The 12,351-nt window shown below is 39.8% G+C and overlaps 1 protein-coding gene across 17 annotated transcripts in view; it reads left to right on the top strand.

Moving 5' to 3' along the window:
- Positions 1-12,351, top strand: part of DTNA (dystrobrevin alpha) — a 174,124-nt gene that overhangs the window by 123,606 nt on the left and 38,167 nt on the right. For 12 of the 17 annotated variants that reach the window (XM_084282369.1, XM_084282362.1, XM_084282377.1 and 9 more), the window contains 3 exons: positions 778-902; positions 6,182-6,262; positions 8,144-8,233. In XM_084282369.1, coding sequence (XP_084138495.1) covers positions 778-902; positions 6,182-6,262; positions 8,144-8,233 — 296 coding nt within the window. The remainder of the gene's footprint in view (positions 1-777; positions 903-6,181; positions 6,263-8,143; positions 8,234-12,351) is intronic. The other 5 variants (XM_084282364.1, XM_084282363.1, XM_084282376.1 and 2 more) reach the window with 1 other exon arrangement.

The raw sequence follows: 12,351 nt of genomic DNA, 5'->3' as shown, positions 1-12,351 counted from the left end.
GAGAAGCTAAAGCACAGGCATGCAAACTGGATTCCCTGAGAATCTCTCACCAAGCCTAAAACAGATTTTAGACCTCCAAGCCCATCCTTAGAAAAGTGTTCAACTGCACAGAGTGCCCAAGCAAAACTGGAAAGCAGAAGATGAGTTCTTTAGACTTGTGCTGTTTGAAGACTGGTGGGATTTGGGGCAGAAAAGCATGCTTTTCCTGTAAAGCCCCTCGGTGTTTCAGTGACAGCGACAGTACGTCAGCTGCTTCTCACACGGTGTTGCCGTGGGGGTGCAATTCTGGCCAAGTCTGTGTCTGAAATTTCCCAGGCCCTAGAGAAAGAACCAAGCAGCTCTGCATCTGGCCCCCAGCTAGGAGGTGAACGGTGTCTTGTAGAGTATATCTATATGGACGGGCATAAACAGATTTGTCCTGCTCGCACCCCCAGCTGGTGAGGCACAAGCCAGCTCCAGCCAGGGGCACCCTCCTTTGTATTGTCCTACCTTCAGCATTACCTGAGCACAGCACTGCAGGAACCCGTGGTGGTTGCACCTGTCTGTATAGATATACCCCCAAAAAGCCTACTCTAAAGGCAGCTGAAGGTAAGAGCAATCTTTCCTCCGATCTGAACGGTCTCTGGCTTGCCATACTCTCGGGGTGGGAAGGGATGGGGGGGATGTCAGCCATACCAATGTAAGCAGTAGAGCTTCCTGTTGTTTTGTGCATCCTACAGCAGAAACAGTATGCACCTTACTCGTCCACATTACCTCTACCTTCCTTGTTCCTCCCAGAAATCACCTGCTAAGAAGCTAACTAATGCACTTAGCAAGTCTTTAAGCTGTGCTTCCAGCCGTGAACCTTTGCACCCAATGTTCCCTGACCAGCCTGAAAAACCTCTAAACCTGGCTCATATTGTGTAAGTATCTGTGTGCTGTAGAGAAAGTAAGCTTTGTTGTGGGAGTTGCATACACCTAGCGTAGATGCTATAGCTCTGAACAAAACAGGAGGCAGCTGTGGCATTACCAAATTCAGTGCATCACCAGTGCATCTGCTGATAGAGATATTTAGTATAAAAATGTGCTTCTGGTGTGACTGCACAAGTAGGGAGGTAGGATTACGTGCAATTTCATATAGTTTCAGCACTTTGGGATGTGTTTATGCTTAGAACATTAGTTTTGTCATCTACAGACACCAGACATCAGCGTGTCACAGGTATTGACATGAGGCACTAGAGAAAAGTAGAGTCTGACCAATTTTGAAATCAGTGTCAGACTTGTCACTGACCTCAGGGGAGCTGTGACTTCACCTGATCCCAAAGGGTAGCTGTATGAGTCTGCATAAATTGTTTCTTTAATTGCCCAGTCACTTGAAAGGGACCTATTATCTTTACCTTTTTGTACATTGAGAAAGTATTTTTGTTATAGTAGTTTGTGTCATTACTTTTTCTCCTCAGGAATCAAGAAACTCAAAGCAGAGAGAAAATTTATTTGTGCAGGGTGGGAAGTCATTACTTTGGACTTTTTTTTCTCAAAGGTTTCCACTGTCCATATTGGCCATTGCTCAGATTTTCTCATTCATGACTTTGTTTTACCTTTGCTTCTTGGGTCCTAAAAAAAATAATAATTCAGGAAATCAAGACATTGATTAGAAGAAAGCTAAGAAAGCCACAAGGAATTAACTTGGAAAAATTATTCCAAAAATTCTTTAAGATGTTTCTCTTGAGAATGTTCTGCTGTATTTCTTAAGAAAAGACCTCTCTTAACCACCTTCCTAGCAGCCCCGAGTGAAGCACTTCAGGCAGCAGCCCTTATGAGCGTATTTGCACGCTGCATATCTGTGTTGATGGCTACTGAAACCATTCCAATCTGTAATTATTACATGCATTTACATTAGTCACTACCGACCGCTTTTTATGTAGGATCTGTAAGGGTAAGCGCGTGCTGGCCGCTGTGGGCTGTGTGGCACGCTGAAAGTTCATCTAACCTACCTGACATTCGGAGGATAAATCATGCTGATGGCCTTCCTCGAGTGGTTATAGCAGTTTTCCAAGGCGTAAAAGCACACTCTGCTTTCCAGACTGGAGGCTCCCCTGGCGGATATGTTGTGCCAAGCTGCTGTTGCATTCAGCTGTCGCTTAAAACCTGTGCACCTCCTTGCAGAGGAGCTTGTTCTTGGGAGTGCATCAGCCAGGGGTGGTGGATTTGCTGATTTGCTACCACGCTGCCCTGCGTGGTGTAAAACAGCTCCGCTGGTGAGTCAGTGGTAATTTCACAGGGTGGATTTTGGCCACGCTTAAGGGAAATGGAAGGACAGGGACGTGGAACTGAAACAGAAGCCTCTGCTCCCTGGTGGCTGGAGGTCCTCCGAGGCCTCGGGCTATGTCAGAAGTGAGCAGGAGGTAAAAGTTGGGCTACCGTGAGGGGACTGAATGCATTTAGGCAAGGCAGGAAAAAGAGAAGGTACCGTAACTGAGTAGGATCCATTCCAAATCTTTGCTGTGAAATTAACGCCTTCCTTCTTCCTAGCTCTATAGGCATAATTTAGAGTGATTGGATCTGAGAATGAGCCACCATCCATTTTGTTTTATGATAGGGTTTCTCTTTATCCGTAGATTGGCAATATAACTATATTGGCCATAATGGGACGTGAGTGAAAAACCTGTAAGATGTGGAGGCAGCATGATCTACGGAATAATTCACATAAATTAACCGAGGGGAGAGAGATGCCACAGTGCCTCGTTGTACCTTCTATCTTCTTGCCAATGTGACTTTTATTTTTAAACATAATGGAAGTTGAGAGAAACAGCTCTGGGCGAGAATCCAGGCAAAAAGTTTTTTATACATGCATTTAATGGAAGAATTCTGGCAACAAAACCATATCCTTTTTTTAGTAGTTTCTTCCTTAAATGAGGACAAATACTCTCTGCATTACTATACTGCCTTTGCTTTTCATTGTTCTTACACTTTTGAGTGGTACCAGACAGAAAGATTGGAGGATTTTTCTTTTACCGGTGCCACACAAAATCTTCAATTAAATTAAAAACACATTTAAGGCTTATCTAGAGAAGTAGTCATCAATGTGTAGTTAATTACACAGAGGAACTTCTGAGGGGTCATTTTGCCTTTCTGTGCATAAGACTGGCAACAACAAAGACACACCAGGCTGCAGAGACATGGCATGGCCAGCACATCAGAGAGGGATTTTCAAAGGCGTTCTGCTCTGGCCTGACTTCATTTCCATCTACATCAGTGGGAGCATTGCTTTTTGATACTGGCATGAAGATTTTAGGCCAGCATGGAACACTTCAGAAAATTCCTGTTATTTAATTTGATTTATTACCGTGGGTATGTGTTATGCTATAGCATGCATTTATTACACAGCATATTAGGTTTTAAGGGTTTTCTTCCTCCTTGAGGACAGTTGATTGGGTATCAGCAGTTCATGTTTATCATAAAGCTTAATGACTCACTTTCAGAAGTTTAGAAATAACCTCTGAAAGATAGACGTTTATAGTCAATAGATGAGAGTTTGCTTTGCTTTACCATAAAGTCTGCTTTTCTTGTTTTATCATATCATACAACTGTATAGGTGCATTTGAACATCCATTTAATATTCAGGTTGAACCTGAGGAATGTGACAGTGGGCAGACAGTGGGCAGCAACCTTAAAAAACACAAACAACAACAACAACAACAACAACAAAACTTGCTTGGGAAAGTTCAGATTAGTTTAAATTGTAGTTTTCTTAATACAAGAATTGACAAAAAAATGCTAATCACAAAGCTTTAGCAAACCATTGAAGTTTGTAGGCATTTGTACACAAGAGTAACTCTGCATATGTAAACAGCATCAGTGACTTATGTGTAGAGACTCTCTATTATGTGTAGAGACTCACAATTTTTGCAGAATCAGGGTCATAAGAGTAGAGTTTGTCCAATGCTGTATTCAGACCACATACGTTGTAAACTGACAATTTAATTAATTATGTCTTTTCCATTTCATTTTGGCTGCAAAAGAGATACTTGGTGAGTATTTTTCTTCTTTAGTACACTTGTTGGAGGAAAATAGTTTGAAAAATGTCTATAATCTCATCACTACCAATCCCTAACTTTTTATCAGCAGCCAAACCAATAATGTGTATGCAGAGACATACTAAAAGGAAAGAGCTCTTTGGGGGTGTTAGAAACTTTCCCTTCCACTCAGCTTTTCATATTGAACTTAGAAAAGACATGAACCTGAAGTACATAAGTGGTGATTTGCTGAAATTCATAGGTGCAGCATACCCACTGGGCAAAGCAGAGCCCAAGCTCTACCAAGAGGACACTCTCCCTGTCTCCTTCCTTGGGAGAACTTCAGGAACCAGCTCTCCTCCCTTCTCCTTTGGTGTCTAGGACTGCATAGCCTAGGGTTGGACTCATCTTCAGAAATCCTGGCCTCTGCCCAGGTAGTGTTAGAAGGTGTTCACTGGACAGTGGTTGCACTGTGAAGAGAAAAAAGCAGCACATCAGTAGTCACATGTGGTTGGTATGAGCTGTTGCTCCTAAATAATTACCAGCCAACAAATCACCGATTGCTTACTCATTAAATAAGATTAGCTTCCAAGTATTCTCTCAAAGTTTATTTTCAAATCTCTATTTCAAGACCCATACTGCAATGACCTTTCCATTATCGTAAAACTGGTTTGGCTCCAATTATGGCCTCATCCCAGCTCTTTCTAGCTTTGATGAAGCAGTCCATGAAAAATAATATTAAGCACTTTTCCATCCAGCAATAAGTAAATAGAGCACAAAGGGATGTTTCTTAAATTCATGACTGACCAGATCTGCAGTTTTTCATGTGGGTCTGCAGACACAGTCTAAAAGTGTGTTTTCATATAAATATGGAAAATCCTGCATCTTTCTATACCCTGATTTTAACTTCTTTACAATCAGTGTGGTGGTTTCATGCTGAGAAATCCACTTGAACTTGCCAAAGAAGGCATTTATGCTTGTTTTCTAACAGTAACAGAATAAGAAAGAAAACATATACTAATCAGTCACTTCTGTGCTGAACTGGCTTTCCACATTTCTTACAAAGAGTTTGAGTGACCAATTGTCTTGCACAATGACAGCACAGTGAATTTTTTGCAGATGGCTACTATATTTTGATTTGCACATTTGCAAAATTGAGAAGACAAGACAGATCTTCCACAGAGCTTAAAGGGGACTTTAAACACCTTGATATCTAGGGAGTTTGCAGTCTGTATTATATGTGGCTTCAGGTTCTGCTCAGATCTAAAAACCCTGTGATTTTAGTATCATATGTTTCATTTTTTTCTGAAGTGTCCATATCTTTTGCCCAATGTTGCATAAGAAGACCATTAAGAAGGGAAACTTTCACTTTGATGGATACGGAAGCAAATATTATGCACAAAATGTTTTTTAAGACTAGACAATAAAAGAAATGAGAGGATATATTCCTTCTCATTTCATTTTTAGCCAGAGCAGGAAATAAAAAATGTAATAATAAAACCATCATCATTAATGGGTCCTTTTAAACTAGATACTTACTTTAAATTTTGATTTGGGGGGCGATATCCCAATTGAAAAGCTTTGCAGTTAAAGCAGTTTTGTACTGCATGAATTTTATAGGACACTGAGGGGCATGGGGACACTGTGGTCACTGCTTGGATATGGTAGCATGGAGCTCAGCACCAGGGATAAATTTGTGAAAAGTTGTGCAGTTTATTGGCAATGTAGATCTCCGTGCTGCCACAGCTAACCTGCTACCAGTGCTCAACCTAGTGGGTTGAACACAGCAACTGTACCACAGACTACTTGCCTCTGGAAAGAAAAAAAAATTGCAGAGTAATTATTTTGCAAAAGCAGGAAAAAAATCAAGTGAGTTCCTTAAAATTCACCTCAGAGCACACATAAGCATTATTTCCTTTCAGAACTAGGCAACAGTATATTTTTATCAATTTCTGATTAAAAACACAGCATGTTTCATTTGGAGCCATTGCTACTTAAAGCTGAAGATGCCAGCAGTAATGTCAATTTAAACAAAAAAATTACCTAATTCTCTGCAAATACTGTTACTGATGGGTGGTGTATTGTTTTTTGTTTTGTTTGTTTTCCTGTTTTGTTGCTGTTTTTATTTTGCTTTGTTTTGTTTTTTGTACCACATTAATACAGCTGGATATTTTGCCTTCTTCTAGGCCCCCCCGACCTGTAACCAGCATGAATGACACACTCTTCTCCCACTCTGTTCCCTCAGGAAGTCCTTTTGCAAACAGAAGGTGAGTTGTTATCCTAATTTATGCTAAATGACTGTATGAGGGCGGTAGAGATTTTTAGAGATCTTAACTCCCCCTCCCAGAAAAAAAATAAAAGAAATGCCTTGATTACTTTGGACTGATACCCTGCTATCCAGATGGAAAGTTGATTAAGGGCACCCCAAACTCTTCAAAACAGAGCACAGAGCTTCAGTTCTTATTTGTACTCCTAAGTCCACTAACTGTGCTCACATGCTACCTAGGCATCCACTGATAGGGGCTGAAAATGAGCTATATAAACATTTTGTTGATGTTGCAGCACTGTGGGAATAGAAACTGGGACATGCCATTGCCAGTAGGGAATGCCTGCTTCGTATTGCAAGGTGTAATATGAACAAAGGGAAAATGTGTTCATACTCACAAAGTAGCAAGGCATCCTTCCTACTGTTAAGCCATTCAGATTTTCTTTGAAGGTTACAAGTCTTGGAATATGGTGACCCTTCAACAAACAAAACAGAAAAGAGTGGTCAGAAGCATTAATACCAAAGAAAAGGTGCTTGCAGTTGAGCATGTACATTTTGGCTCAGTATTTTGGCTCACATGGCCAAAATATGTGTGTAACACTTTCTGGCTGTTTCACCTGATCTATGTAAGCCCACCAATGTACATAGATGAGAAGGCGGCAGGAAAATAACTTCTTGCTATACTGGGGAAGAGTGACATGGCTTCCTCGGATGCATTTTATTGCTTGGTCCTTGCTGTATTTGTCAGTGCTTCAGTGTTCCCCAATAACCAAACACAATCTCTGGGTATGCATGGCTACCTTTTTTAACACTGAAAACAAATCCTCAATGTACAACACTGAAATGTCAGAGTAAAGATGTTCTGCTACTGCTTTGATTTATGAACTTTGGTACGGGGAGCTATAAACTGTAAACTCCCATTGTTATCTTAGTGCAAGTGCTGCTGGGTATGTCTGAAATGTTTTCTGAGAGCCAGCCCCAGGGCAGCCCCCAAGACAAGATCTGCTGCCTGTACAGACAGTGAAACTGCAAACGCAAATTCTACAGTTATATAAAATATCTGAGATATAAAATATCTACAGTTGGAGTATTTGGGATTTTATGTGCTGGGACAAGGAGTAACAATCTATTTGTGGCCTCTCCAAGACAGGTCTTTAAGAACAATGATCTTTTAGAGTATAGCTGTTGCTTCCCATTGTGCCTAAGGAGTCCCTGTGCTCATTCAACAACAGTGTGCTTTGCCACGTAGGTTAGGGACCTGCAGGAATGATTGCAGCCCTATTTACTGTGCTACTTGTATTTTTTTGGAGTATGAATAATTCCTGATAATTTTACTTCTGTCCTCTGTGGTAATTCAGCTGTCTAAATGTGAGGATTAAATGTAGATAATTCCTGGGACATTAGAATTCCTGTCCTCCTAGAGGGCAAACTGACTGATGGCGAATCCTCTGAAAGCAGGAGACATAACTCCACAACCATAGGTACACAGATTAAGTGCATACTATGAATTTTTCATATACAACAAAAGTTTCCGTGATGCAGTGGTTAGTTCTGGCTCTTTTAGAGCTAACAGTACCCCAACATATAAAACAATTCTGTATAATAAAAGCTATTGTAACTTTTGTTTCATGGCATTAACAGGATTTTAAGAGCTTTACAGCTTATTTTCATGTTTATTTTCAATTCTTATAAATTTAAATTGCATCTTGTTATTAAAAACAAAACAACAACAACAAAAAAACTCAACCTATAAGCCAAAAAGTCACTGTTCTTTCTAAGTGGTTGTAAATCGCATTTATTGTAATGAATCCACAATGAACATGATACTCTCTGTGCATACTTTTTGGGGTATTAACAAGGTTTCGTTGTTTGAATCATTCAGGTTACTTGGGGGTATAAATGTAGCCAGTCCTGTGGCTGATGAGCATTCTCTTATAAAGCTGTATGTAAATCAGCTTCACAACAACTCACGGTCAGTATGAGAGCACTAACCCACTAATTGCCGTAGTTCTGTAGCTCAAGCACTAAATCATTAGCAATTCTGCTAAATTACTAAAGATACTCTTTAAGGAAAGCTCTGGCGGGCTAGAGGATTTCTGTGGCTCTAATTAGTCTTTTGATTAGACTTCCTGCTGGCTGTGGGCTTTGCCAACTTCTCTTGCTTGTGCACAGCACAAATCTTCCATTTTACCTTTTCACACAGGATTAATATTATGCATCTGGAGGAAGTTGGAAACATTGTTTTTGAAAACCAAAAAATGGCATCTCTATGTTGTCATCTTCAGCGCATGGCTTCCCGGTTGCGTTCTTGACAGAGGCATGAAAGAGGCTCGCACAAGAGTCTGGAAACGATTCCCAGTCTCACGGCCAGCCTGCCCTCCCTTTTCCACAGCTCTTGCTGCTGGTGGTTGCCAGTCTGCAGTTAGCGTCACTTGCCAATAACCTTCCCGAAACCACTTTGCTTTGCTTCTCAAAATGGCCACAGAAAAGGCAGATCTAAGCCCTCCCGTAGCTAGCGAAGACCTAGCATTTACTTAGAGAGCTCCAGATGTGACCAGTGCCTCCGGCTGATGCACTCTTCTCCCAGCACTCTCTTTCATCTTAGTGACCTGCAGGAGGAGGCAAACTCATTCTGCATAAAATATACACTGCTGGATAAGAGCAGTTCCACTTTTTTCTCCTTTTTCTTTTCTTTTTTTTTTTTTTTACCGTGGAGTGTAATGACCTTTCTTTTTTTCTTCTTTGATTAGTCTGTGAGCATTAGCTATAATTCAGTAAGAAAGTACTGAGACCAAGGTACTTTTCTCCTAAATGCCAAGTTCTTCAATCTGTGTTAGACTAATAACAATATCTTCATTCATTTTTGTAGGTTTTACTATTATTATTGCCATGGGAAAATCAGGCCTCATTAGGGGAAGCCTATCCTCTCATACATCAGAGAAACAGACTTTGACAGCCTTGTTTGCAATTCTGCTGGTTTTATATTAAATGCTCGGTGATTCATATTATGCTGAGAATCGTATAAACTCAGGGTAAAATTTCTAGCTGAATGTAATCAAGAGTAAAAGCTCTGCTGGCTGTGTTTTCACTGCAGACAACTTATTAAAGGTTACTTTAATGTGTGTTGCAATCTAGTTCAGAGGTTTCAGATAATTTTACAGAAAGTTTTTATGTAATTAGAATGTTTATGCAGAAGAGAATTGGCACAGACTGTCATTTGTAGCGTTCCCATGGTACTTATTTTGTTCACATAGGGGCCTTACCATTCACAACCAGTTTCTTCCTGTATCAGGAAATGCTGAATTCAGCACATCAAGTCATCCTGCTGCTGGAAATGAACATGGTGTCATAAGTACAGCAACACACTGTCTTCATTTCTGGATTCATGGGTGAAACAGGGAAATGAACTAGGAAGAGGAAGAATCTTATTAAGAAAAAGATCTCTGATAACTAGTAAATATAATGAGTTGTGGGGAACAGCTGAAAGGAGATTGAACATGATATGTCGTTTGCAGTTTAATTGAGTCTGAAGCACCAATTTTGGGTGGATATGCAATTATTACAAAGCTCGAAGGAAGTCAGATTTAGGCTTTCCTCAAGATGCTTCTTAGTTTCCTCAGGCCACTTCAGAATCACAATCCCTTTAAAATTAATGCTTACCTAGTTTGAGCCATCATGTCCATAAATAAGCTTTAATGAAAGGTTTGGCATAACAATTACAAATACCTTTCTTTTAAATATACATAGTGTGCAAATTGATATCAACAATATACTGTGCTCAGCTGGCTCCTTTATTCCTCTCTGTACAGCTCAAGAATAAATTAAAAGTACTCATATTAGAAAAGAAGAAACAAAAAATCACTGTTCTTCTCCCAAATACCAAATCACAGTAATTTGTTGTGATGGCAGCTAATATGCAATTAAAACCACAAGTCCTGATTTGTTTTTACTGGAGCTAATATTCAGTTTTTAATCTCACATTTATTTTTCTGATCCCTGATTACCTAGAGGGCAGCAGAACAAGGGAACATTGCTGTAGAGTAGGCATTGCCCTTGTAAACCCAATGAACTGGATGTGTTATGCCAAAACAAGTTAATTTAGCATTATAGAAACTTCTGTCTAGTCGAGAAGAATAACTCTACACCCAGCTAAATTAACATTTTCTTCCTTATTTGGATTCTTTTGTTCCCCAGCTACAGTCTATCACTACCGCAGTAAAGGATACAATCTCTTTCTCTCTCTTAATAACTGTCTCCTTTAAACTATTGAATTACAGGTTTTAAGGTGGGATAAGATGAAACAGAATGGCTTTTCTTGCATTTTTTCAGTGCCCCCTCACAGCAGAATGTTTAGTTCTTCTAAAGGTGTAATCAACTAGAATAAGTGGAGTGATACAGCACATTCTGATGAACCCGAAATAACTCGGTAATTCTGTAGTAGGTATAAAAAATACATGATGTTATCAAATGCCCATAACCAATGAGAAATCGAGTCTTAACGATGAGTCAGAGTAGATGGTGCCTTCTTTGAATTCCAAATAAAACCTAAAAAGATTTGGATATTCTGCCTGGGCATACAGCGCTGAGCAATTAGGCCAAATTTCTGGACAATAACTAACTTTGGAGGAAAATGTTCTGGTTGCTGCTGCTGTCCATGTTTCTTCAGCTAAGGAGTGCTGTAGAATTGAACTGTGTGTTGTCTTTGCATGTTGTTTTCACAAAAAGATTAGAATCCTCCTTGGATTTTACTGACCAGTATTCTGCTTGTAAAAGGAAGAGTTAATGTCTCATTGTTTTAGTAGTCAGGTAGGCTCCAAAAGAGGGTGTAACATTTGCACCAAAGCTGTTGGATCTGCATCTTTGTAGACATCTGCTCCAAGGTGGAGGTTTTAACTCTTAGGGAAAGCACTCTTCAGCAGCTCACTTTAACAGGAATGTGAGTTAAAAAGATACGTTCCAGTTTGTAGGATCCAGAGAAGTTCACTGTGGCAAGAACAATCTCCGTATTTTGGGGAATTTATGGACAACAAATTATGGAGACTAATATTGGATCTTACAAAGGAAGTAACATTGAAGGTGGAAACAGGGACAAAGATTGCAGGAATTATGCAAGTGACAGTTTAAACTTGGTATCCAAAGATACTAAAATTATGAAAGAATTGGTAGGCACCTGGAGGATAATAAACAGATGAGAAATAGCCGTCATGGATTTGTCAAGAACAAATTATGTCAAACCAAACTAATCTACTTCTTTGATGGATAACTGGTCCGGTGGGTAGAAAAGATGCGATAGATATACAGCTTGACCTTAAAAAGGCTTTTGACATAGTCCCAGATGACACAGAAGTACCCGAAGGAAATAAGGGCTAGAGAAAATTAGTATAAGGTCAATGCACAAGCGGTTGAAAATCAGTAATTAAATTTTCAAAAGTTTGCTGTCATTCTAGAAGGACATATCAGCTGGGATTCTTGAAGTCTATCCTAAGTCAGACAATAAGCATTATTTCTTGTAATGACCTCGTCGGAGCAGTAGAGTGAGTGTATGCAATTTGTAGATGGCACAAAGGTGAAACAGTTATGGGAAGGAGTGCTTGGAGAGCAGTTTCTAAATTAAAAAATGAGCTCAATTGCAATGGTAGTAATTGATGTCCAAATGATCTGAAATCAGTTAGAGGAAACACACTAATTATAAGTGCTATAGCAAGGAAGCAAATAATCAAATAAAAGATGGAGCATAATTGGATGGACAGAAATATTTTAACAGAGGACCAAGCAGTTGCAGTGAACCACAAACTAATTGGAGTCAGCAATATGACTGTTAGAGTGCGTCTGACTCTGGGACACCATGTGGAAATCCATTAAAACTCATTACCCAGAGGAGAAGGCATCTGCCTGGAGGTTTACACCCAGTGTAGGGCATGGTATTGGAACAAATATGCTAGTCAGCTTGGCAGAGTCTAGAAGAGACACTTAAATTTCAAAAAATCTAAGAAAACATGACTCAAAAGAAAAGGTTGAAAGATGCTAGTATGTTTAATCTACTAAGAAGGAAACGGAGGTGAGAAACAATACCAATTGTGAAGTTTGCTT

The sequence above is a fragment of the Netta rufina genome (assembly GCF_964035555.1).
Source record: "Netta rufina genome assembly, chromosome: 2".
NCBI lineage: Eukaryota > Metazoa > Chordata > Aves > Anseriformes > Anatidae > Netta > Netta rufina.
The sequence above is the reverse complement of the archived record's forward strand: the minus strand, read 5'-3'. Positions and strand labels throughout refer to the sequence as shown.